This window comes from Panicum virgatum, chromosome 7N (genome assembly GCF_016808335.1).
Source record: "Panicum virgatum strain AP13 chromosome 7N, P.virgatum_v5, whole genome shotgun sequence".
In the NCBI taxonomy this organism is placed as follows: Eukaryota; Viridiplantae; Streptophyta; class Magnoliopsida; order Poales; family Poaceae; genus Panicum; species Panicum virgatum.
The window spans coordinates 48442480-48466000 of NC_053151.1; the positions used below are offsets into that span (position 1 = coordinate 48442480).

A 23521-nucleotide genomic window follows, 5' to 3' on the forward strand; every position below is an offset into this window, starting at 1 on the left:
CATTCAGGCGATCGAGCAGGGTGTGGCATTGTTTATAGCGTCACCAGAGCCGCGACACCTTTTCCAGAACGGTTTTATAGTGGCTGCAAGTAGAGTAATAAAGAAGATCGGAGGAAATAAACACGTTGCTTACTTGCTTGGTTGAAACGTACTGGGCCTGGTCAACCCGAAAACTTGCTGAGCCTGCGAATGATACCCCCAAGGCCCACCTGGCACCTGTCGCTGGATGGAGATCCGACGGGCCATACGAGAAGCTTCCTTTAGAAGACGATTAATCAATCATACAAGTTGTTCCACCACGCGCAACACGCGCAGCCGTGCACCGCCACTTGCTCGACCGGTCGTGAAGGCCAGCCAGGTCATCTCTCTCTGCCTCTGCTGCATCTGAGCCGCAGATCGAGCTCGCGGTCGTGATCCCACCCCACCACCGTGATGGCGCGGCCGGGAAATGATGGGGGCGGAGACGGGCGGGCGCGGAAAGGCCACGCACCGACCGTGGGGTTGGTCGGCCATGTATGCGGCTGTCCGGCAACGGCAACCACGTAACGGCAGGACGCGGTGACTCCGTGAGGGAGGAAGCAGCCAGCTCCGGTCGACAGCTCGGGATCGGTGGGTGCGGCCGGAATGCGCGCCAGGGAAGGGGAGGGGGATTGCGTCCAGAACTAGCAAACAATTCTGGCGACTAGTGTGGTCTGGAATTGTTTGCTGGCTGTGTCCGTGTGGGTGGGTGACGTTTACGTGTGCGGCCTCCCCTCATGGGCTGCAAGCCGACACCATTCATCTTTGGAGGCCCACGTTTGGATTGGGTTCCACTTCCACTAGCTGCTGCTGTTTTCACGTGCCCTTTTCCTCTCCTTTTTGAGGCACTTTCTGTACCGTTTGATTTTCTTTCTCCCGGGCGCTGCTGAATCGTTGACGGACACGGTAGCGGTAGGCATGTACAATCAGGACGCCAGCCTACGTGTCTAGGATACGGTATCGCTCGTCGACACGTGTGGCTGCCCTTTCGTCCCGTGTACGCGTGGGTCAACGACGCACTGAGGCCCGTCTGCACTTCCCCCTTCCGTCCGAGTTCCGACCGTGCGCACGCGACGACTTTTCAGTCCACGTTCCGGAACAGTGCTGGACCGCTAGTGTTGATCTTGTTCGCCCACCGCGGCGCCGCCCCCCTTCGCAATACGTCTCGTCCAATGTCCAATGCGCCCCTCATAGAAGTGGACCCCGGGCAGCGGCAGAACCCCGCGCGCGGATGCGCCAAGTGCCGGCGCGCGCGAGGCAAGCGCTGACGGGCGGCTGACGCCAGCGCGTAAACCGGAGGCGAGCGAGAGCGACGAGGCCCGGCCGCCCGCCTGGCCCGAGCCCTGCAGGCGCGGCACGCGGCGGCGCAAACAGAGCGCGACGCGCGCGGGGCGGCATGATTCCGACGGGTTCGGGCGGCAGCGCGCGGCGCGCTCCCTGTCGCGGGCTGGCGGCGCCGAGTGCCCACACAAGGCACACGATCCGAGCCGAGCAGCAAGCAGCGAACCTTCCCGGCCCGCCCTTCAGCTGGGACTGGGAGCAAATGTTTTTTGACTGGCCAAAAAGCAAGCCTGTTTAGTTTCCAAAAAAATTTCTAAAGTACCTATGGCTATCACATCGAATCTTTGGACACATATATAGAACATTAAATACAATTGAAAAAATAACTAATTACATAGCTTAACTATAAATGACAATACGAATCTTTTAAGCCTAATTAATTCATAATTAGATATTAATTATTAAATAACAACGAAAGTGCTATAGTACAAAAATCCAAAAAAAAAAGCGAACTAAACACAGCCTTGGGAGTGTGTGCTCACAGCCCTTCCTCCAAAGCAAACGAGCTGCAGGAGCAAGGAGATGCATAGCAAGCACGGCAGTGTGTGTGTGATTCCACAGGATAAGGCTGTGTTTAGTTCGTGAATTTTTTTGGATTTAGATATTGTAGCACTTTCGTTGTTATTTAACAATTAATATCCAATCATAGACTAATTAGGCTTAAAAGATTCGTCTTGTCATTTACAGTTGAACTGCATAATTAGTTATTTTTCAACTGCATTTAATGCTCTATGCATGTGTTCGAACATTCGATGTGACGGATACTTTAGAAAAAAATTTAGCAACTAAATAGGGCCTTAAGACAAGAGAATCTGCTCGCCCGATAGGCTTTTTCCCCATTAATCAAATGCGGCGCATCCACGTCAGTTGCTGCCGCCTGGCCCTGTTCCGTTCAGACGGACGCTCCACTTACTAGACGACTACCCTTCGAGTAAACTCGCGCGATTTTGTATTACAACTAGGTGTACAATCCGTGCATTTGCGCAGCTAGTATTGAAAATAAAAATATAATATGTTGTTGTATTCTTACTTAAAGATTATACTATTTTTTTACCATACATCACCCTATTTATTATCGTAAATTATGTCTTATTATTGGTTAAAATAATTCAATATGATCTATATATAATAATTTGATTTGTTGAGCTTTAATAATATTATTTATATAATTATTTATATTTTCATTTTATTTAGACTGATTGTTGTTAGCTTTAGTTTTTATTAATAGTATATGTTTGTAATTAATACATAGCTAAATAATATTTTATATTTAATTTTTCATAATGGCATTGGTGGGTGATTTTTAATTAGGCACAGGGGTTGTGATTTTAAATTAGCCACAGGGGTATTTTAGGCTAATTTTTTCGTAATGGCAGTGATGGGTAATTTTAGTTTTTTTTCTCTGATTAACGTGAGAATTTCTATGTCTTAAGAGCAAACGTGGAGGCTCCGTTTGTTGGCCAAATAATAAGATAATAGATTACACGACCACCACAGTATTCAAATGCACGCACAGTGGATAAGAATATGACCACCATAGAGTATCCCCCAAATTAAGCACGCATGATTGGTAGTACTAACCATCACACCGGCCGTTGGCTCAGTTTTCTGTTGGCAAACAAACATTTATTTCAATCAGAGCTCATTTTCCGTTCCGTTGTGAAACCAACTAATAGCTCTGATCAAGAGCAACGATGGATCGGAAAAAAAGAAATGCTGGGATCGAGTCTGCAACCGGTACACATCCAGAAGAGACAACACCACCATTGGTCGCTGGCTTGTTATTTTAGCTCGCATGTCGGAGCTCCATACGGAGCCCATGCATCTCCGTGACCAACAGCTTAACAAAGAGACAGCGACAGGTCTGATAAAAGAAACCTCCCCGAGCTTGACCTCCTTGTCTCGAGCCCCCCAATTCTAGCTAACACCAGGCTCTAATCAGGAAGCAAAATTTAATGAGATGCCTCGGCTTTAGAATACAGGCTAACATGGAAGAACACACATACCTCCAAGCATTCAACGAATCTGCGCAGCTTCCCTCTCTGAAAGATACACGTTTGGAATTGCCTTCTCAGCGCTAGACACTGACCAAATCAGAGTGGTTAATGGGTAGCGGTTGGTTATTAGCCTGGTCCTGCAAATTAGCTCAGACTTCAGTCTTTGGGGGGCCATTGCTTCATTGATCTGAATATTTGCCTTAAAAAATGTTTGCGTTTTGCAACTGAGTCATTGTTTCTCTTGTCTCGTATTGGAATACGGTCTGTAATCTCGACACTGTAAGATGCATGCAGCATGGTAATACAGAAGACAAGGAATCTCACATGCAAGACAGGCATGATGCGTGCACCCACCCACAAAATCGGCATGAGAAAAACCCTGAGGCATGGGGGTCACGGTGAGGCCATGCCTGTCCCATCAGGCCGGTAAACGGTAGTGCAGACGACAGACAACATCGATCAGGTCAGTCGACTGATCAAGCAGCATCATGTGTGCGCTGCCTGCAGTGCGTTGCTTGGGATTTAGTAGGGATCTCGCGAGAGCAGGAAGAAAAAAAAAGGCCTACAGCAAATCGCCAAACTTTGGGGTTGCCCGTGCCCCTACCTAATAATTGTTGTACACTCCTAAACAATTGCTTACTCACTCACATGTGACGTAATGGTCCACAAACTACAGCTCATTATGCTAACAGAGCCCCAGTTTTGTCATGTTTGCCAAGTGGTGCTTAGATGGTAATCCTGCTTACATCTAACTTCATTTTCGTGAACTAGCTCTCCTTGCGAGTGGCCATAAAGGTCTAGTTTGCAAATGTGTCAAAGTCCAGACACCATAGTGCATTTTGGCCTGCAACCGTCACCGATTTATATCCAAGAAAGCCATGGAGGGAGGGAGGGAGGGAGCCTGCTCTTCTCTTGTTAAGCCCCCTCCATCACCAGTCGCTACCACCATTGCCAATACACCAGCATGACGAAGCTACTCTGTGTAGTTCTTGTCACAACCCTTCTTCTAGCCACTCTCGCAGGTGCTTCTTCATCTTCTCTTACGTCCTCCCTCGGCAGGCATCAAGCACAAGTTCTAGGTCGCAAAGGCAGAGAACTTGGGCAGTACCAGCATCAAAGCAGTCACATGCAACAGCCTGAGGTCAGTTCATAGTCCCTACATCCCCAAGAACCTGTTGAAGTTTCAGTTGGTTATCTTATCTCTGCAAAGGGAAATTCAGTGACTGAAGCCTGAATCTAGCAGCAGTCTGCTTTCCTCTTCACATCAACTTTCTGTTCACATTACATCTTCAGCAATGTACAGGAAGGAACTTGACAGTTCATGATCTGTCCATGATCTGCAGGAAGTGGCTATGGAGGTGAAGAAGCCTGCGGAGACGACGGCCGGTTGGACGGTGGTGGATCATGGTGACGACGCCAAGGAAGGGCTGATCTACAGCGCGGACTACAGCGGGGTGGCCATGCATGCCGGCTCTCCGCCGACGCCCAAGCCCAAGCACAGGCACCCCAAACCGTAGGACATCCGAAATCCGACCGCGTTCGTCCATGACCGTATCCTCGTGTAGTAAATGGTGTTCTTAATCTTGTGCGTTTTATCATGGGATTGTACCATCCGTTCCTTCCGTCTCTGTAAAATACTAGGCTCTTCTGCTGCTCCTGTTGCTTTGCCACTGTGCCCTTGCATGATTGCATCTCACTGGTAGGTCCTGAGCAACGACGTCACAAGGCACACAGAGAACACGAGTTCGTAAGCTGATCCACACACACACAAAATGGCAGTCGGTGACACGTCAAATCATTGTTAAATTTGACCGAAAAAATCATCGCTAAATCGGGTGGCATGCCGCCGCCGACATGCCAATCGTGGGAGGTTGGGCGCTTGGGCCTTGCTTCGAACGGCAGACACTGGTCTGCCGCGGCGGCGCACCTGCGTCTACAGCCCAGTCGGCCGCTGCAGCCAGCAAGCGTTGATCGCCGGACCGGGGGGGAGGGGGGGGGGGGGGGGGGGTCAGATCGCCGGTGTGCCCACCGCAGCCGCGCACAGTAGCACAGCGGCCGGCTCACGTAATTAGGTTGTTCAGAGCCTCCGCAAGGAGGGCGAGCACGCCTCCATCTATCTCTCTGCAATCCCAACTTACCACAACAACGCCTCTACTGGCTGGCACGGCATTGTCTTCCAAAACTATATAGCGCGAAATTCAGGGGAATGGCGAGGCCAATTCAGGAGGACGTGGATCAGAGCAAGCCAAGTAGCAAACGATATAGCTTTTCAAAAAAAGAAAAGAAAAAAAAGAGAGAGAGAGTAGCAAACGACATCGGCGCGGTTTCAGCCTAGAACAGAACAAAATCTGACACCTTATGCTCGACGCATTATATCTGAAGAACCAGACTCACCGAATGAATTTCACTGTTCATTATCGAGTCCCAAGTGGAGACAAGTACAGACCGAGTACAAACGTGGTATCCAAGCAAAAGGTTACTGTAACCGACGAATCAAAGAGAATGTGGATCCAGAAACTGTAAATTTTGTACAGGATGGCGCCGAACAGAATCACAAGATCCACCGGTGGGCAACAATCAATTTTGTTGCGGACCGGTTTATTTGCCTGAGCCATGCTTCATGTCTTTCATACATTCAGCGCCAATTTCTTAGCAGCAAGAGCCTCGGCTTCAAGGGTTGGCTCCCAGAGAATTGTGGTCTCTGCCAGTAGCCCTGTCACAATGTATGGGTCCATGTTCGATGCTGGGCGACGGTCTTCCAGGTACCCTGTTCGAGCGAACGAGGTGAAAAGGGGAAACAGTCTTGGGTTTTCTAGTTACTGAATTCACATGCATGAATACTGAAAATTGTATAATAAGATATGAATTTAGTGCACGGTATCTTTTTCTTTATATTGCGGTGCACGTGTTGGCCAACTGGATGTATACATTCGTTAACAAGAAATATATTTACATCCTGAACTGCACGACTAAATTTATATTTCAAAGGCAAATGCAACATTGGTATAGGGTCATTTGGATAGAGTGCAGTCAAGATCACAAGACCACTATTGACCACTATTGTGCCCTTAGCAAGATGATGCAAAGGCAAGGAAAATTAATTACTCTGCATGGCCTAGACTCTTTGCCCAGTGTCCAAGTAGTATTTATATATAGGTAATATCAAGGAAAACTGCAAAAACATACCTTTTCCTTTGGCCTCGGTATCTCTCCCAACACGAATAGAGCATCCACGGTTCGCCACACCCTGATAAATGAAAATGCTTCATTAGCAACTTACAAATAAAAAATATTCAGTGGACAGGCAAAAGATAAAGAAAGCTACACCATCCATACCCATGAGAAGGTGTCGATGCTAGCTGTCTCGTGTAACCCTGTCAATCTTCTCTCATTTCCTTCTCCATATGCACTAATATGCAAATCATGGCGCAGAGAAAGGTTAAGGATTGCTTTCTTGATCACTTCAAATCCTCCATCTTCACGCATGCTCTTCGTGCTACATTTGCAAGGATTTCAGACTGTCAGTCTCAAATAAGGGCAAATTATGTTAAATGTATTGATAAAAATTCATAAATGCAGAAAGTAAATAACTGAAGTAAATACTCATATGGATTCATTCATGCTAGGCAACAATTTACTAATGGCATATTGATACTTACTTTTACTCCCTTTTAGGAATGCAAGAACAAATGTTTTTCTTAGCTCTCAGCAGTCAGCATATGCTAAACTATAGTGCTATAGGAATTCTAATGTTTGGTCTATACATGACAAAATATACCATGAACTCATTGTGAAGGATTATTAAGTATTAGCATAAGGACTGTAACCTGTAATTTGTGTGGCAGCCAGCTCCATTCCAGTCACCCTGTCACCATATAATACGGATATACGTTCAGTTTCCTTTAATTGTAATCCATTATAATAACTTGAAACATGTAGCTGGCTGGCATACCGGAATTGGTTTTGGATCAAGTGTAAGCACAACTCCAGCTTGCTCCGTGATTCTCTGATAAAGGTGAGTAGGATTACATGTAGAAGTGCTTATAGTGATGCAAAAATTGATATAACATTAAGGACAGAATCATGGGCTTCAGGCCTCAGGTCTATTGAACGAGACAGATACACGGTACTATGATTTTTCACCACAAGGAAATATTCTAAAACCTATAAATACTTACTTTACTATAATAAGCTGATGGACTCTTAAAAATATGCTCCAATAACAAGGAAGAATAGAAGAACCGAAATGACAAGATACCAGGAAATCCTTAATTACTATTTGGAGTACCTCGAGAAGGTATCTTGAAATCCATATGTGGTCTCCTGCTTCAATACCAACACTAGGTCCAACTTGGTACTCCCACTGCACAGATAAGGATTATGAAGTTCTGCCATTTAAACAGTTTGGGAGGGGTAGATATATAACACACAGATTCAGAGAACTAAAAAAAACAAATTACATGTGTCTTGAAAAATAACATAATCATACCTGACCAGGCATGACCTCCCCGTTTGTTCCACTAATGTTGATTCCAGCATAAAGGCATGCCTTGTAGTGAGCATCTGATATGTCACGGCCGAATGATTTTTCCGCTCCTACGGCACAGTAGTACGGACCCTGCCATATTTTGACAGAATATGTTATTTTCGAAATAGTGTTCATCAAGCCAATGCAAGACACTAATTTCAACAAGTAACTTTACTATGGCATGATACACCAAGTCTTTCTTCTTGATTAACAAAATACCTGGGGACCAGGGTAGCCTCCAACAGGCCAGCCAAGAGGCCAATTCACATCTCTCTGCATCAAAGTGTACTCTTGTTCAATGCCAAACCTAGAAGCAAAAGGATACATGAAGTGTTTCAACTCATTTTGCTATTAAGTAATAGGATAGTAAGATTTGTATTATAATCTATAGCGTACATGTGATTAAGTCATGATTACCATGGCACTTGTTCAACGACCTTTGGGTCGCTGAAAATTTGTGCAGCCCTGTGGCGTTTGTTAGTAGGAATGGGTTCCCCAGCTGGCGTGTAGGTATCACACATAACCTGAGAAGCCAAATTTTATATTAATCAGCATATTGTTTTGCACAGGCTAATCAGAGGTCAGCATGTTCGCCCATAAGTTCAGGTGACTATGTAGCATCATCTGAGAAGCATGAGCAACAATCACAATTGAAGGTTAAAAGATGGTACCATCTAACTTGTAACTGCTATTCTTTTAACCTTTCTATTCACGTTTATGTGGAATAGCACAAAAGGCTAAAAGCATGTGTAGAATGATACGAATCAGTTGGGATTGGATGTACCAAAATGTTGTTGCCACCTCGGAATGGGTCCTTGAAAATAGCCTGGGGACTGTGAACAGAAAGAGAAATATCAGCAATGTAACAGTAAAATATTTTTTTCCCCGTATAAAGAGCGCATCTGTTGTAATCCCCACTTACTATAGAATGACTTCACTGTCTTCTCCTGGAGCTTGCCCTGTGCTTGATCCATCGTAGTTCCATTTTGGTAGTTCCGAGGGGTCCTCCACCGGTTTTTCAATTGTCTGAAATGCAGGCATGAAGATCTATTTTGAGTATCGTCCTGTAAAAGTGATATGCAAAAAGTGAAAGGAGTCCCTGTGCTCATGGGCTCTTTCCCTTAACACCTGGTAATTGACCGGAAAAAAGAGACGCAAATATGGTGGTGGTGACGTCGAATGCTTACCCTTGATTTGCTTCTGATATCGATTCCAGATCCTCCGATCCTACATAATATGAAAAGGGGGGGGGGGGGGGGGGGGACAGATGCAGATTCGTCAACACAGAGCTATTAGCACTTTGCATCAGTAGCGTGATCCTCCTGATTTTAGTATTTTACACACAAAAGTATGTGATGCACTCTATTACTTAAGTGCAGGAACTGGAAAGCAGAGATGAATCAGCACCCACAAAGCTTTAGAAGTTGTTTTTAGACTAAAAGCTTAAGAACTTTTCGTGGCTCCGAATACTTATACAACTTGCAATAAAGTTGAATCCGCACTGTATCTTGTGTGTCCCCGCGCTAGCGGGATCTCAATCAACTGTGCACCTCCCGATCGGACGGTTCACGGACATCCAAAAAGTGAGGCCTTTGGCCTATTCCCAGGCTACGGTTCGTCAGGTGGGGGGCAAAACAAAAAAAATCCCTGCGCTACAGCGACAGAATGGAATGCAAGGCGCGTACCAGATGTACTCGGCGATGATCTTGTCGGTGTAGGGCTTGGTGTCCATGTTGAGCAGCTGCTCGAGGCGCGGCACCACCCCGGTGCTCGCGGTGCTGAGAGCCATGGCCTTGAACCCCGAGGTGCCGCGTCCGCTCCTCCTGACGCCCCACACCCTACCCCCGGCGCTCGCCGCCGGCCTCGCCCGGACGGCCGCCTTCGCCCCGACCTGGCACTGCATCGCCGGCACCACCGCCTGCGCCATTCCGGAACGGACCGGCTGCCCTCCCTTCCCACTCGAAGACCTTCAGCGAAGCAAATCGACGCATTACATCGCCAGCCCCAGGAACCACGCGGGAATCGGAATGCGGCAGAGGAGCCGCCGCCGGGCATTGCACTGCACCCCCCGAACTCACCTGGGACGAGCGCGGGCGAGACGACGCGATGCGAGAGACGGGAGAGAAAGGGGAAGAGTGGCGCCTCGGAATTATGGGGGCGGGCGGTATAAATTTTTGGGATCCAGTCGCCGCGAACAGCATCTGGCTTTTGCCGAGGGGATAGGGATAGGGCTCCGCGGGCTGTGGGTGGACGAGAGATCCCTGGCCCTTGCCGAGCACCGGAGCCGGAGCTAGGCAGCACGACGACACAGCACACCAGACGAGGCCTCGATCACACGCACGCGCACGTCCCCTCCGGATAAAACCCGCGGCGTTTTCCTGCGGCTCTCCTTGTCGCGCTCGCACGACGCACCTGCTGCACCGGTGACCTCTGCGAAACCGCAGCAGCAGCGACCGGCGCGTTGTTTATGCTTGGGATTGATCCATCGGCATTGTGAACTTGTAACCTGCGATTACAATATGGCCTTTGACCAGAGAAGGGCAGTTATTGGAGGCGAGATTAGCGGTTCAGGGATCGTCATCTTCTTGCTTGGTTGCAATCCGCGCAGTGGGCTCTTCAGGTTCTGCACTTTCGCAGACGCAAGTGGCCATTTCAGCACAAGATCTCCACTCAGAACAGGGAATTCACCACTATTCACTTTTAGAGTAGTATTCAGGTCCAGCGACCGACCAGGGGACCAGGGTTGCTGGACCGGACGTGGGCACATGGCAATGTGCCGAATTCAGTAATTGACAAACAACTGCTGATCTTTTGTTTTGTTTTGCTGAAAATAACAACTGCTAATCTGACCAGCAACTAAAGGTCCGCGAAATGATTGAGTGTGGTACAATACAACCGTACATGTGCCCCGTTAGTTTTTTTTTCTCGACAGTAGGAAAAATGACTAGATAACCACCCCCAAAAACTTCCCTGTCAAGACTTAAGTGGGATTATCCAGTACTCAACTCACGTATGCCCCGTGCAACGCCAGCATTCCCCTCATGTACTGATTCCTGGTTGTTCTATACATCTGAAGCAAAGTCTCAAAGCTCTCACAGGCGTCCTCGTACACGACGTACCTGCAGAACCTTGACTTGAAGCCTGTGAAGCCAACCAAGGCTTGCTCAGGGTTAGAGCTGAACGCCCCAATCGGCTCTTCAAGGGCCTCCAAGATGTTGCAGAAATCGATTCTCAAGTCTGCATCTCCTTCTTGTGGCAAGTGCCGGAGCCAGCTCATCCACTGGAACGGTTCATCATTATTTTCTTGCACTGCCAACTCGATGCTTCTCCATGCTTCCTTGAAGCTGCAGTTCTTCTCCATGCTCCTAATTATCTCATCAAAAGTTGATCTCTGGCTGCTTCTAAGAGCCTTCAAGTGTGCCGTTGTGCAGGAACTGGAAGATGGAAGCTTTGCTGCAACTATGCATGCCTTCCTGAAAATAGGATCATTGTTGGAGAGCAACCTGATGGCCACATGCAACACAAGAGGAAATAGCGAAGTTTCCTCTTTTGCTCTGGACCTGTCAAATTGAGACCCTCTAAGCTTCTGCTTCTCCACCCAACAATGAAGTGCAATATGTGCAAATCCTTCCCACCTGCAACACAATGTATGCTAAGAAGAAGACACACTAGACACGCAAAGTAAGAATTTCACATAAATGCGGTTAATACTTACTCAAAGGGTGGCTCAACCTCAATAGCAAGCGTCAAATGAGTGAATAACCAGCATATGCATTCATTTGAGATTCACCAACATCAGTGTGAGCCTCGTGGACATAACCTCTAGGAATGTACATCATGTCTCCTTCATGTAACACCTCCACTCTTCCACTGTTATCATCTAAAGTACAATCTAGAGGATCAAAAGGCTCATATAGTCTAGGCAAAAGTGGCTTTGGATTAGGCCAAATCATCCATTTCTTGCAACCAAGCAGCTGCCAAACAAGTACACAGTGATCATCATAATGTCGGGCTAGGCCTTGAGACCTTGGAGGAGAGAAGTATATGTTAGCTCCTACAGAAGGTTGGCCAAATAGATCAGCCAGGGCAGAAGCTATAGCAGCAACCTTTTCGGACCGGAACTCCATGCCACGCAGCGCAATTGAATAGCCATTCTTAAATGCATGCTTACATTTTTCTGCGAATGCATCTTCATCCAGGAAGACTGTTCCATCATCAAAAAAATGCTCCTCCCTCACACATACCCTTGAGGTTTGATCACTTGGGCCTTCTGTTCTCAAAACTCTAATGTCTTGCCTGTACTTTATGGCATCACCCAAGGAATCATGAACTTCATGGAGAAATGAATTTATATCAAGTTCATCTGAAGCAATAGCAGGGCAAGAAACAAGCCCCTTTACAAATGATTCAATTATAGCATCAGGTGCTGTACCAAGATTAAAAACACTATTCAAGGCTGCAGAGATAGGATCATCATTTTGAGTGTTTTGTTTCCTCCTGTACAAATTAGGTGATTTTTCCCAGTAGGCCAGGATAAAATTTTCGAACTTGGACTCTGCTTGGCCAAAAATACATTTCCTGACCACATCAGGCTCTAGGCAGGCTGGAGAAGCAAGATCAATTGAAAGATTAAAAATAGCTTTAGATATTTCATATTCTCTACTTTGAAGTTGATTCTTCCTGTTGGTGCAATCAGCTGATGATCTCAAGAGTTTGACTTTCTTCCATACTTTATATAACAAAGACAGAGTGCTCCTTACCAGCTCTTGCTGCATACTTTGCATTTTTTCAACTTTACAGGAACTCACCAGAAGGACCACTGTGTCAATGATGAAGTACGATATTTTATTTGCTTCTGTGTCTTTTTTTAGGTGTCTGATTGTCCTGCTATCGACAAATTCACAAATAGATCCCACCTGACAAAATACATGCCTACAGGAAGTCAACTTCACATTTTTCACTTGCTGAATAGGTTCAGAAAGTACAAACAGAGAGCATCTCTTTCATCAATTAAAACAGACTGTGATACTTTTCTTCTTCTAACTATAGGGTACCTTTATCATATAACAATAAAGCATGCATTTGAAATACATTTCGCTGATAACATGGCTCAAGTCGCTATGTTAATGTAAACAATTTTCTCAACCTAGTCTAGTAGCAATTGCACATATACAGAATTGCTGGTAGGAAAACTAGACAGAACATGAACACGAATTCAAGGTTGTGGCACCGAAATTTGATATTATTTTGCTCAATTTGGTAGCGAAATCGAACAAAACAGTAAGCAAAATGTGCTTCTCATACAGTAATGCAACTATAAACTATTACTTCAAAAAAATACAGTAATACAACTAAGGCCGTGGCAGATGCTCACAATATCCTCGGCAGAACAGGTGAGCCTGCAAGGTGCTCCCTACCAAGAGAAGACACCGAGAGATCCATTATAGAATTACAGGCAGCATCGGTCACTAGCTGGCTTCCACTCCCCAGCCCCCCTCGCCAAGCCGCTGGCAATACCACTGTCGGACGCCAGCACCTCGCCGGCCTCCATGGACCGCAACGCCGCCGCGCCCAGCACCTCGCAGCTCAGCGCGGCGACAGAAGGGCAGCTGCAATCCACATTGCAGCATACAGCTCGTATCAGCTCGTATCAGAAGGGCATGAATGTAAGATAAAGTGATAAACAAGCGCGGGGAGGGCATTCCTGCAAATTGATGGAGGCGGAGCTTGCGCGGTGCCTACCTGGAGGAGAGGAGGCGTGGAAGGAGCGCAACCAGGGAGTCCGGGAGAGGATAGAGCATCTGCGGTGAGCGGGAGAGCACACGACGCAGGAGGCGGGCTGCTAGTGCGGCTGGGGAGCAGGAGTTGCTGTTTTGGCGGGTAGTTTGGGCGGCGGCGAGAAGAATGGGGAAGACGTGGCGGTCGAAGGAGGCGGAGGAGGGCGAGGCGTCATCGGCGGTCGCTACATCCCCGCGCTCCTTCCTCTTTCTCCTCTCCCCGTTCCGATTCATGGCGTCCGGGTGCGTCGCGGCGGCGTTCGAGGGAGGGAGGCCGCGAGGGCGCGGTGGGAGATGATGGTGGCTGCAGAAGTACGTGTTGCCTGTATCGGTGGCGTATAAGATCATATTACGCTTTCTTTGTAGCTTTGCGTGATGACGCCAAGACATCGGTTGGAATTTGGAAACTTAGGCATGAATTGAGCTTGTTGCAGACAATGAGACAACCGCAACTTAGTTTCAATTTTAAACAAAAAAAATCTAAAGTACGGGATTTAATGAATTTTCACTATTTTTATTAGTTATCTATTTCGCTAGGGATACTCTGCAGAATGCTCGTACTAGTTTCAAGAAAAATTTAAACTCTAAAGTAGTCACACACTCACGATCCTAATAATCGTACTTTTTATTTTCCAGGCAACATAGCCTGATGGCCGTGTATCTAAAAAAATTGGAGGATGTGATGGGCTTTTTCACCAAAACAATGACGATGAGATACGTGGCAGCGTACTAAAAGCAATCAGAGACTAAATTAGTCTGAGAATAGCAGCACAGCTCGAGCTTACCTTCGAGGGCGGGTTGTTATGATCTTGCGCGCCATTAGTCACTAAATTAGTAGAAAATTGCTGATACATTTATGCTAACAACTTGAACTTTAGCAATCATACTTTTAGCTGATGGAATAGTTAATAAATCACCGTGGTGGCCGTTTGGCTGTTCCCCATACTTGCTCTTTGAAAAGTTGGAGTTGTACGGTCATTATGCCCACACCTACTCCCAACTCCTTGGCCGCTAAGAATGCTTTTGGTTAGATTTCATGGATTTTTTTCATCTTTGACCACTAATTTAGAGTATTAAATGAAGTCTAATTACAAAACAACCTTCACAACCTCCCGTGCAAATAGACTACATTTAGTACTCCATGCGGAAGATCGTTTTTTTGTGAAATCTTGATTTGACGTTTTACCAAACGCGGCCATATATGAAGACCTCAACTCGCGTCTCAGCAGTCAGCAGCAGTGAACTCTCTCAGTCTCTCCTCCTGAGCTCTATCTCCTGAGTCCTGACTATGCGTCGTGGAGCTGTTCCTCTCTGACCTTCTTCTCAAGTCTCGTATATGTGCTTCTTGTTTCTTGAATTATGATCCGTTTTATTTACTATGCGTCTCTCTCTCTCTCTCTCTCTCTCTCTCTCTCTCTCTCTCTCTCTCTCTCTCCCTTTTGTGCTTTTTCATTAAGTTTATTTTGCGGTTTAATAATTTGTCAGTCTTTTTTGTTTGAGCTTGGCCCTTGGAGGACAATGATGGAAACAACGAAGGCTCGCTCGCCGAACCTAATATGGCATCTCAGGTGCCTTGACGATTATATTCGTATGTGTACTGAGTTCTCCGTGCTCACAGCTTCCCTTTGTCACTCTCTCACTGATTAGAGTCTGAGAAATCAATCTTGGCTTTGCACGTTCTTCCTTCTCTCAGCTCTCACCGTCTTGCAAGGAAATTAAAACTTTGCAGCTTCTATGTTTTTCGCTCTGAGCAAGTTATTCTTGCTGTCAGGTACCACGCCATCAGACATTTCGCTCTTTCCTGCAGATGAACAAATGTCGCTCAATTTTTCTTTTTCCTGCTCTTTCAGATTTCTCCTGGTACTATTTTGCTCCCCTTTTCGGAACTACTGTCCGAAACTTCGTGTATCGCTCTTTCGTTTTGGAGTGGACGAACTACAGTTGTTTTGTGACATTCAGAACTTCAGATCACGCATAGTTGTTTTGAACGGTCGTAGTTCAAAATATCAGTTTGAGTAAGAAAAGAGACACGAGATGCACTGATGCACAAAGGTTCAGAATCAGCATTTCACCAGGAAGCTCGATTGCTCAAAAGGGTTTCGGTGGAAGACAAGTTCTGTTATGAAATTTGTGTGGAACTAAGCCCGAACTTTCCGACTGAACAAAATTTCTCATTAAACTTTCATATGGAACTTGGTCCGAAAATCACAACAGAAAACAGCTCTAAACATTCAACACAAAATGATCTAAACTGGAATGAAACTACAGCTCTGTTTGCAAGTTGCAACAGCTAACTCTCTAACATGGCAATCCCCATCATCTCAACACTAATTGACTAATATATGAAAGAACAACAGCTCTATTTGCAGCAGCTAGCTCACTGGGGAGTTGACGGTGAGCCCCGCGCTCACTAGCGAGCACACAGTACGAGAAGCTGTGCAACACAATCTATGGACATCTGAGCCACCTGCTCGCTAGTCGCTACAGGAAGGGGTAAATTAGAAGAGCACCGTGAAAGATGTGTCTGCAGCAATTCACTTCCAAAAGGGGGAACTGATGGAGACGATCAAAAGTCTCCACATATCGTGTTTTTTTTTTTCACAACAATACAACACTATCGTCAGACCTGACATCCACTGCGACGAAACTACGGTGAACGACGGGCAACAAACTTATTGTTTAACCTAATAAGGTACACAAATTTCCCGGTGACTCCCATTAATTCAACAGAATCCACGTATCCTAGCTTCACCATTTCTCCATTTAACCTTGGAACATCAATCAACGCCTGTATATCATATAGCACACCACTGCATAGGGTACTTCTACTGCTTTGCATTAAGCATATCCGCTACTACCTTGCCCATGCAAGAAGTGCACAACGACACAGGTTATGTTGTCACTGCTCTCCCTCTTGTAGGCCTCTTGCAGGAGCTTCTTTGCAGCTTCTTCCGGGTCCTGAATGGATCTGGTCAGGGCGACAGCTTCCTGCATGACAAATATTGTAAATGAGCACAAGGAATACATTAAGAGACCATTCAAATATTCTGATGCTTTGCATTTCCTCAAATTACCTCATTAGAGACCACATCCCACAGCCCATCACTTGCAAGGATGAGAAACTCAAGTGTCTCATCGACAACTTCCTCCTATGACCCACCAAAGCATTACAAAACACATCCATTAAATTTTATCAAGTGAATATAAATGATAAGAGGCACCCAAAAAACATGACTAAATGAAAACAATACTTCTTCAGGATAGAAAATGACTTGTACTGCCAGTTTCTGTGATCACAAAAGTAAAAGTTGATGGAAAGATTCATGTTAAACATTCATCACCAAACACCTAGATGGCACAATGCTGACAAGATGTGCATAAACAATAAAGCATTAGCGCATTACTAAGTAACTGAGCACTGCACAAGGATGAAAGCTTACGTACACACATATGCATTTTGGGAGGAGAGTAAGTGAAAAAAGAAATAGTGAAATGTCCAAGATTACGTACTCGGATCTCTGGATCCACAACTACATATTGCTTTAAGAGTTTGTCACCAAATGCGCGTGAAACTGCAAGTACGCCACCAACACGCCATGTTCCTGTAGAGCAAAGCACAGTAATTAAGAGGAGAATCAAAATTCATCAAGAAACCATGAAGAGAATGCGGTGACTGGTGTACCTGCCCACATCACAAAACCTCCAGCATCTTCAATACGTTGCCGCTCATCTGTCTGATCAGGCTTGTGATCTTTTGAAACAGCAACAGCTGCAAAATCCAGCAGAACACATCAAGTTAAGAACTGACTAAATGGTGTTACCACTGAGGAACTGATGCAGATTATTTGCAATAGTCAACACATGTCGAATCTCGGTTGTGGACTTAATGCCTACCTTAGCATGACAATGCCTACAAGACACAATGTCTCAAAAATAATCATATTTATATTTACTATCAACAAAACTTACAAGCAAGCATGCATTTTATAGCAAGATAAGACAAACAAAGCCAAATTTGGACCGTTAGGAAATGTCTCAAAACAATCATATCGTGGTATGTATCAGCTAAATTCTACAGCCATGCACGAACAAAGCGCTCGAGGAGTGTCACACCTCCTTGCCCAGGACCTTCGGGCAGTTTAGGTGTTCTTTTTGGTCAGGTCCCACCCTTATGTCTATCTGTAATAGTCTACAGGAGTCCATTGTAAGGGCATGATACAGGCCCCTAACTGTATCACTTGGGGTTTCTACCCCTCCCTTTTCTTCTTAATATATTGATGAGCACTGCACGTTCGAGAAAAAATGCATGAACAAAGCAAAAAGGATGCATTATATTGTCATCCATATTCCATAATAATGAAAGGCATTAACAAGTCCAGTTACTTATAACCAACATCAAGAGCATAACTAAACTAAAACTGAAATGTAATGCACTATATTGCACTTGCAGAAAATTGATGGAAACCACTGAAGATTGTACCTCGTTTTTTTTGTTCTACTATTTTCACTAAAGAAGTTTTAGAGGAAAGGAAATTGTCTCTGGTAACTATATTAAGTAAAAGCAACAGGGTGATTTGAAGAGCAGGCACAGTGAAGTCTTCATTACCATTTCCACCCCTGCATATGATAGCCCTAGAGTCCCCGACATTTGCGACAAAGAGACGATCACCGACAAGAACAGCAGTTGATGCAGTCGAACCACATTGATTTTGACTACTGTCAGATTCTAAGAATTCACTGTCGGTGCTTTTATAAGCATCATCTGCAATAATACCACCATGCAAACTCTGCTGATTGAATTCACACAATTTAGCAATTGATGTTAGTGGAAAAGAGAACAAAAGAAATACCTATAGCGACTTTGGTATCACTCATGAACTTTGGGTGCCTAAGAAGATGGCTGGACAGGTTTTCTTTAACATACTCTGCTACTTTAGCACCGCCATGACCTACACAGATAAACCATACACTATGGGGTCAGAAAAAACTAAACATATGAAAATTATGCTCAAATTAGTTAAATGACATTATGCTCAATTGAGAGAAATTCATACCGTCAAAAACTCCAAAAAGGCCAACTATCTGACCATCAACACAGTCAATCTTTGTTTCATAGAAGTCTTCCATGGAAGCCCTTTTACAAGGGGAGCTTGCATAACCATAGCTAAATTTACCATTCTGGCTGGCAGAAAAATAAATGAGAAACACTGAGCAAATAGGTAATACAATTACAAAATGACAGTCCACTGAATTGATTTTTGGCTAAGACAAGGTACTATAATACCCCGGAGATCACAGAGTACAATTAGCTGCCATTCCAATAACTGCAGTTATGGTATTTTGAAAAGCTATAACTGGATGAACTCTTGCCATGTAGGGCTACACACATCATTTCAGCTTCGAGCTAAAACACATAAAACACCTGTCTGCTCATAACAGCGATGAAACCCTCACCATTTGTTACGCGAAATTCGTGTGACGCATCAAGCAAAGTATCCCCGAAACTACAAGCGACATGTCATCACATTCATACGAAACTAATCGCAGCCAAGCTGAGACAGACGAGCACACACACACCACCAAAGGAATTTAAAGCTCCCACGTCATAATTCGAGCATATAGAACACGGATCAAACAAAAACCAAGGGGTCAACGAGAGAGCAGCTCTGAGAATCGTCACCACCTGAGGCCGCCGCCGCTGACGGGCGATCCATCGGTGGGGTGGCCGATCACGGTGCTCAGGTACCCCATCCCCCGTGGACCACCGGCGGGGACGACGAGCCCGGTCGAATCAAGCAGCCGCGAGCCGCGAATCGGCGCTCCAACGCGTCAGGTCTGGGGGGTTTGGGGGAAGCGGAAGCGGAATGGGAGGAGGACGGACGCGGGCGGCGACGGGGTTGGCACATTTCTAGTGGAAAACTCCAGCTCGCTCGTCGGGGATTTTGCGGTTAGGCCCTCGCGCTAGCGGAATATCAGATCTCGCTTTTGGATGAGGTGCCGTGCGAGCGGCGAGGCCGAGGTGCTCTTTTCACGTGACCGAACATGGCTTTCGCGGCTTCGGTGCGTGCCAAGTGGCCAAGCTAGGAATGGAAGGCATGGCACTAGTGACTCTTTTTTTTTACACCCTCTCTTCCTTTATTAATAGTCTCCAAAATACTGTGGGGGCTCTATGGAGTTTTGGATAGTAGGGAGGGCTGGAGCCCCCTCAGATCCGCCCCTGTGCGTGCCTGATTGCAACCTGATCCTTCGAGAACATCGAGGCTGGATCACCGCGTGTCGCAGCTCGATTCGGCGGCTTCCGTTCCGTGTCGCCGCCGTCCACCATGAATTGCGTAGCTTGTGTCTGGGGCGTCCCGGACGAACGAAGATGAGTTTTAGTGGCAGCGGCGTCTAAATTGTCGAGTGCCATGACCGTTTAGGAGTGATTGTACTCTGTGGGCATCTCACGATTCATGTCCGGTGATCAGCGTCGGCGAGTTGCCATTGCGACCGCCATACGCGAGTTCGTTCTGCCTTCACGAGGCACGAGTGTCAGGGCACGATGGGAGACGGAGTCCCCTGCAAAGCTTTCGATCACCGACTGTGTAGCGACCAGATCGTCGTCGTCACCCTCGGCCGTGCGCCTCCACGGGAACACCGATGGCGGCTTTGGCCTGCCGCCGATGGTCAGAGTGCACCTGACCGTGATGGTGCCGTCGTCGCAGACGCACGACGAGGCCTCCAGCTCCCGCCGCCGGGCGAGCTCGACGTAACCCTTGCTGAACTCGCCGTCGCTCCTCGCCAGCGCCCTCGTCTTGGCGGTGGCGTCGTCGAAGACGGCGCTCTCGCCTTTGCTGTCCAGGATCTCGATCGTCGTCACCCCGGTGTTGTGGAAGCAGAAGCGCTCCGTGCGGCACTTGACGAAGACGGCGACGAAGTCCCGCGTGGCCGGGCTGAAGCCCGTGGGGTACAGCTTGATGCGCCACGAACGGCCATGGAAGACGAAGGGCTTGGACCTCAGCGCCTCGCCCGGCCGCAGCTGCGCCGCCGCCTTGGAGTAGTTTGAGAAGGTGTGGACTCGGGTCGTCGTCAGCGTCTTGATCGCGGGGTCGCGCGAGCCCGCCGCACGACGCAGCGGAGAGTTTTTGGATGCCATGGGTACAGTTGAATAGCGGCGGCGCCCTGCCGTGGTCTGTCGTCTTTGATGCCAGTATATATTGTAAGGAAGCTTGTTCGTCCAGTACCCGAGTCAAGTTCTAGTCCATATCCATCATGCAACGTGACATAGTTCGGATGCGAATTGCAACAAAGGCCTCGTTTAGTTTCCAAAAAAATTCACACAGTATCCATCACATCGAATCTTCGGACACATGCATGAAGCATTAAATGCATCTGAAAAAATAATTAATTACGCAGTCTAACTGATTAGCACGAGATGAATCTTTTAAATCTAATTAATCCATGATTAGATATTATTTGTCAAGTAACAATAAAATGTGCTACAGTGCCAAAACCCAAACTTTTTTATCAACTAAACACACCCAAAAGTGTTTTGTTTCTACGCGAGCCATGTTCGATTCTGATCCGGCTCCTTTTTTTTCGCTGAGAACAAAAAGAAAATATTTCTCTCAGCAGATGTTTGTCGCTAGCCCTTTGGCCTTTGCATTGAATTAAAATATAAATATTAATGTGTGCAAGCAAATATATACTAGGTTTTTTGTGGGTACAAGTTGTATCCTAATTGACACGTAATTCACTGGAAATATTTGAGCACCGAGAAGGATTCGATTTCGCCCGAGTGATATGGTATCCCGCCGCCGATTTCGCCGTACATTCCTCCATAACTGCTAGCTTGCGAGATCTCGACGGAGAGATGCCCGGCGTGAGGCGTGCGTGATCAATATCTACTGTTATCTTTTACAAGTAATATTTTCTTGGTCCATCTATCCGAATCCTAATAGAAATGCGAATAAATTAATCCAAATCTTAATCGGAATCTCAATTGGAATATAGACAATTAATATCTCGTACAAAGTTGATAGTATTACATAGATATATTGTATTACCTATAGCAACACATAGGTACTAGACTAGTCCAAATAAACACATCCCTAATAATAATTAACTAGCTAGGGAACCCAACCCTACGTACATCAACCGATCGATGATGGGTTGCTGCCTCTCGGAGCCCGACGCCGGCGTCGAGCTGCAGGACCCGGTGTCCGGCACCCACCAGTTCACGATCCGGCATTACAGCCAGACCAAAGGCATCGGCCCCGGCAACTCCATCCTCTCCCGCTACTTCACCGTCGACGGCCGCACGTGGTTCGCCCGGTTCTACCCCGACGGCTACACCCCCAACTCGGCGTTCGCCGCCTTCTACGTGCAGACGCTCTACAAGCCGCGCCGCCGCGCCGTCCTCGCCCGCTTCACCTTCCAGCTCCTCAAGCCCGACGGCACCGTCCGCTACTCGCGGCGCTCCGACGGGCCCTGCACCTTCGACAGGCGCTGCAACAGTTGGGGCTTCCGCGTGTTCGTCACCCGCGAGGCCCTCGAGGGCGCCGAGCTGGGCGTCCTCCACGAGGACTCCATCAAGGTGCGCTGCACCGTGGAGGTCGTCAACAGCCGCCGCCGGGAGAGCCGCGGCGGCGGCGATGGTGACCGGGCCAGCAGCGTCGCCGCCGGCAGCGCGACGATGGCGCCCCAGTCGGCGGACTTCGCCGCGAACGCCATGCGGTTGTTCCTCAAGAGCGGCAGGGCGCCGTTCGACGTCAAGTTCTCCGTGGGCGGCACGGTCTTCGAGGCGCACGGGCTGGTGGTCGCGGCGCAGTCCGAGTGGTTCGCGACGGCGCTCTACGGGCACGGCGGGGAGGGGGGGAGGTGGGCGGAGGCGGGCCTGCCGTGCGTAACCATCTCGGGCACGAGCCCGGAGGCGTTCGAGGGCGTGCTCCACTACATCTACCACGACGAGCTGCCGGAGAAGCTGATCAAGGCCAACGGCGAGGCCGCCATGACGCGGCAGCTGTTCGAGGCCGCGGACATGTTCCTCATCGAGAGGATGAAGCAGATGTGCGCGGGCAGGTTGCGCCGCTTCATCAGGGACGACACCGTGCGGGGCATCATGGACCTGGCGCAGGCGCACTCCTGCAAGGAGCTCGAGCAGGCGTGCCAAGCTTTCTTGGGCCGCCGTAGGCCACAACCTACAATTTTGTACTAGCTAACTAGTTTTATGTCTCTGATTTGGCATGTCAACAATTTCATCATCTTTTTTTATATAGAGATAGAGAAGCAGGTCATACGTTTTGCTAACGAAAGGCATGTATGGGCCCGTTTGGTTGATGGGCCGTGTTTGTCGCTGTATTGCTTTTTATTAAATGGGACCCGCACCATCACGTGCATCGCACCCGACTCTCTCGCACCTCGCACCTGGTGCGGTGGGGTTCAATCTGGGCCCGTCGAGGTACCGTCTCCGCCAGCGAGGCTGCGCAGCAGAGGCGAAGCTACAGTGATGTAGTGTTTCCTTTTATCTCCATATTTACAGCCTCTAGTTTGCTTTTAATTAAACAAAAAATAGATTAAATAGGTATTCAATTTAGTATCTGAAAAGACAAGTGCCCTGGCTATAGTAGACAGTCGTACCGTACCAATATAATGTAATCTCTGATGATATTATATAAAAAAAACATATAGTTCCAAAAAGTTACTAGTACAAACTTTTGTGCTGGCCAGAACCAGTGATAACTATCTTTTCAGAATCCACTAGTAAAACAGAAAATTTGAATTTAACATATATTAGATGGAAATGTACCGGTGATTATGTAACTTATGTAAACCCTATTTTCGAATATCTTTGTACTCAGGAAGAGGGAGAGTGGTCTAAG

At 47.1% G+C, this 23521-nt stretch overlaps 3 protein-coding genes and 1 pseudogene across 4 annotated transcripts; 2 read left to right on the top strand and 2 right to left on the bottom strand.

Moving 5' to 3' along the window:
- The first annotated feature begins 4228 nt into the window (after nt 1–4228).
- Nucleotides 4229–5026, top strand: LOC120683903. Its single transcript, XM_039966005.1, has 2 exons — nt 4229–4497; nt 4700–5026. Exons 1-2 carry the CDS (start codon nt 4321–4323, stop codon nt 4871–4873), a joined length of 351 nt encoding a protein of 116 aa, XP_039821939.1. The 5' UTR covers nt 4229–4320; the 3' UTR covers nt 4874–5026.
- Nucleotides 5027–5726: 700 nt separating this feature from the next.
- On the bottom strand, nt 5727–10212 carry LOC120683477 (glutamine synthetase, chloroplastic). The gene is made up of 14 exons (XM_039965558.1): nt 9963–10212; nt 9570–9851; nt 9072–9111; nt 8807–8910; nt 8669–8717; nt 8302–8408; nt 8104–8191; nt 7846–7974; nt 7645–7719; nt 7309–7362; nt 7184–7221; nt 6693–6852; nt 6543–6603; nt 5727–6123 (listed from the first exon to the last, which is right to left on the bottom strand). The coding sequence occupies exons 2-14, from the start codon at nt 9809–9811 to the stop codon at nt 5984–5986; spliced, it is 1287 nt and encodes a 428-aa protein (XP_039821492.1). The 5' UTR covers nt 9812–9851; nt 9963–10212; the 3' UTR covers nt 5727–5983.
- Nucleotides 10213–10673: 461 nt separating this feature from the next.
- On the bottom strand, nt 10674–19613 carry LOC120683478 (annotated as a pseudogene). The gene is made up of 12 exons (XR_005678807.1): nt 19345–19613; nt 18716–18843; nt 18512–18610; nt 18268–18423; nt 17344–17430; nt 17172–17263; nt 16736–16810; nt 16542–16649; nt 16264–16297; nt 13259–13518; nt 11600–12816; nt 10674–11519 (listed from the first exon to the last, which is right to left on the bottom strand). The product of XR_005678807.1 is annotated as an uncharacterized LOC120683478 (transcript).
- Nucleotides 19614–21807: 2194 nt separating this feature from the next.
- Nucleotides 21808–22857, top strand: LOC120681366 (BTB/POZ and MATH domain-containing protein 1-like). The gene has a single exon (XM_039962862.1). It carries the CDS (start codon nt 21808–21810, stop codon nt 22855–22857), a length of 1050 nt encoding a protein of 349 aa, XP_039818796.1.
- The last annotated feature ends 664 nt before the right edge of the window (nt 22858–23521 follow it).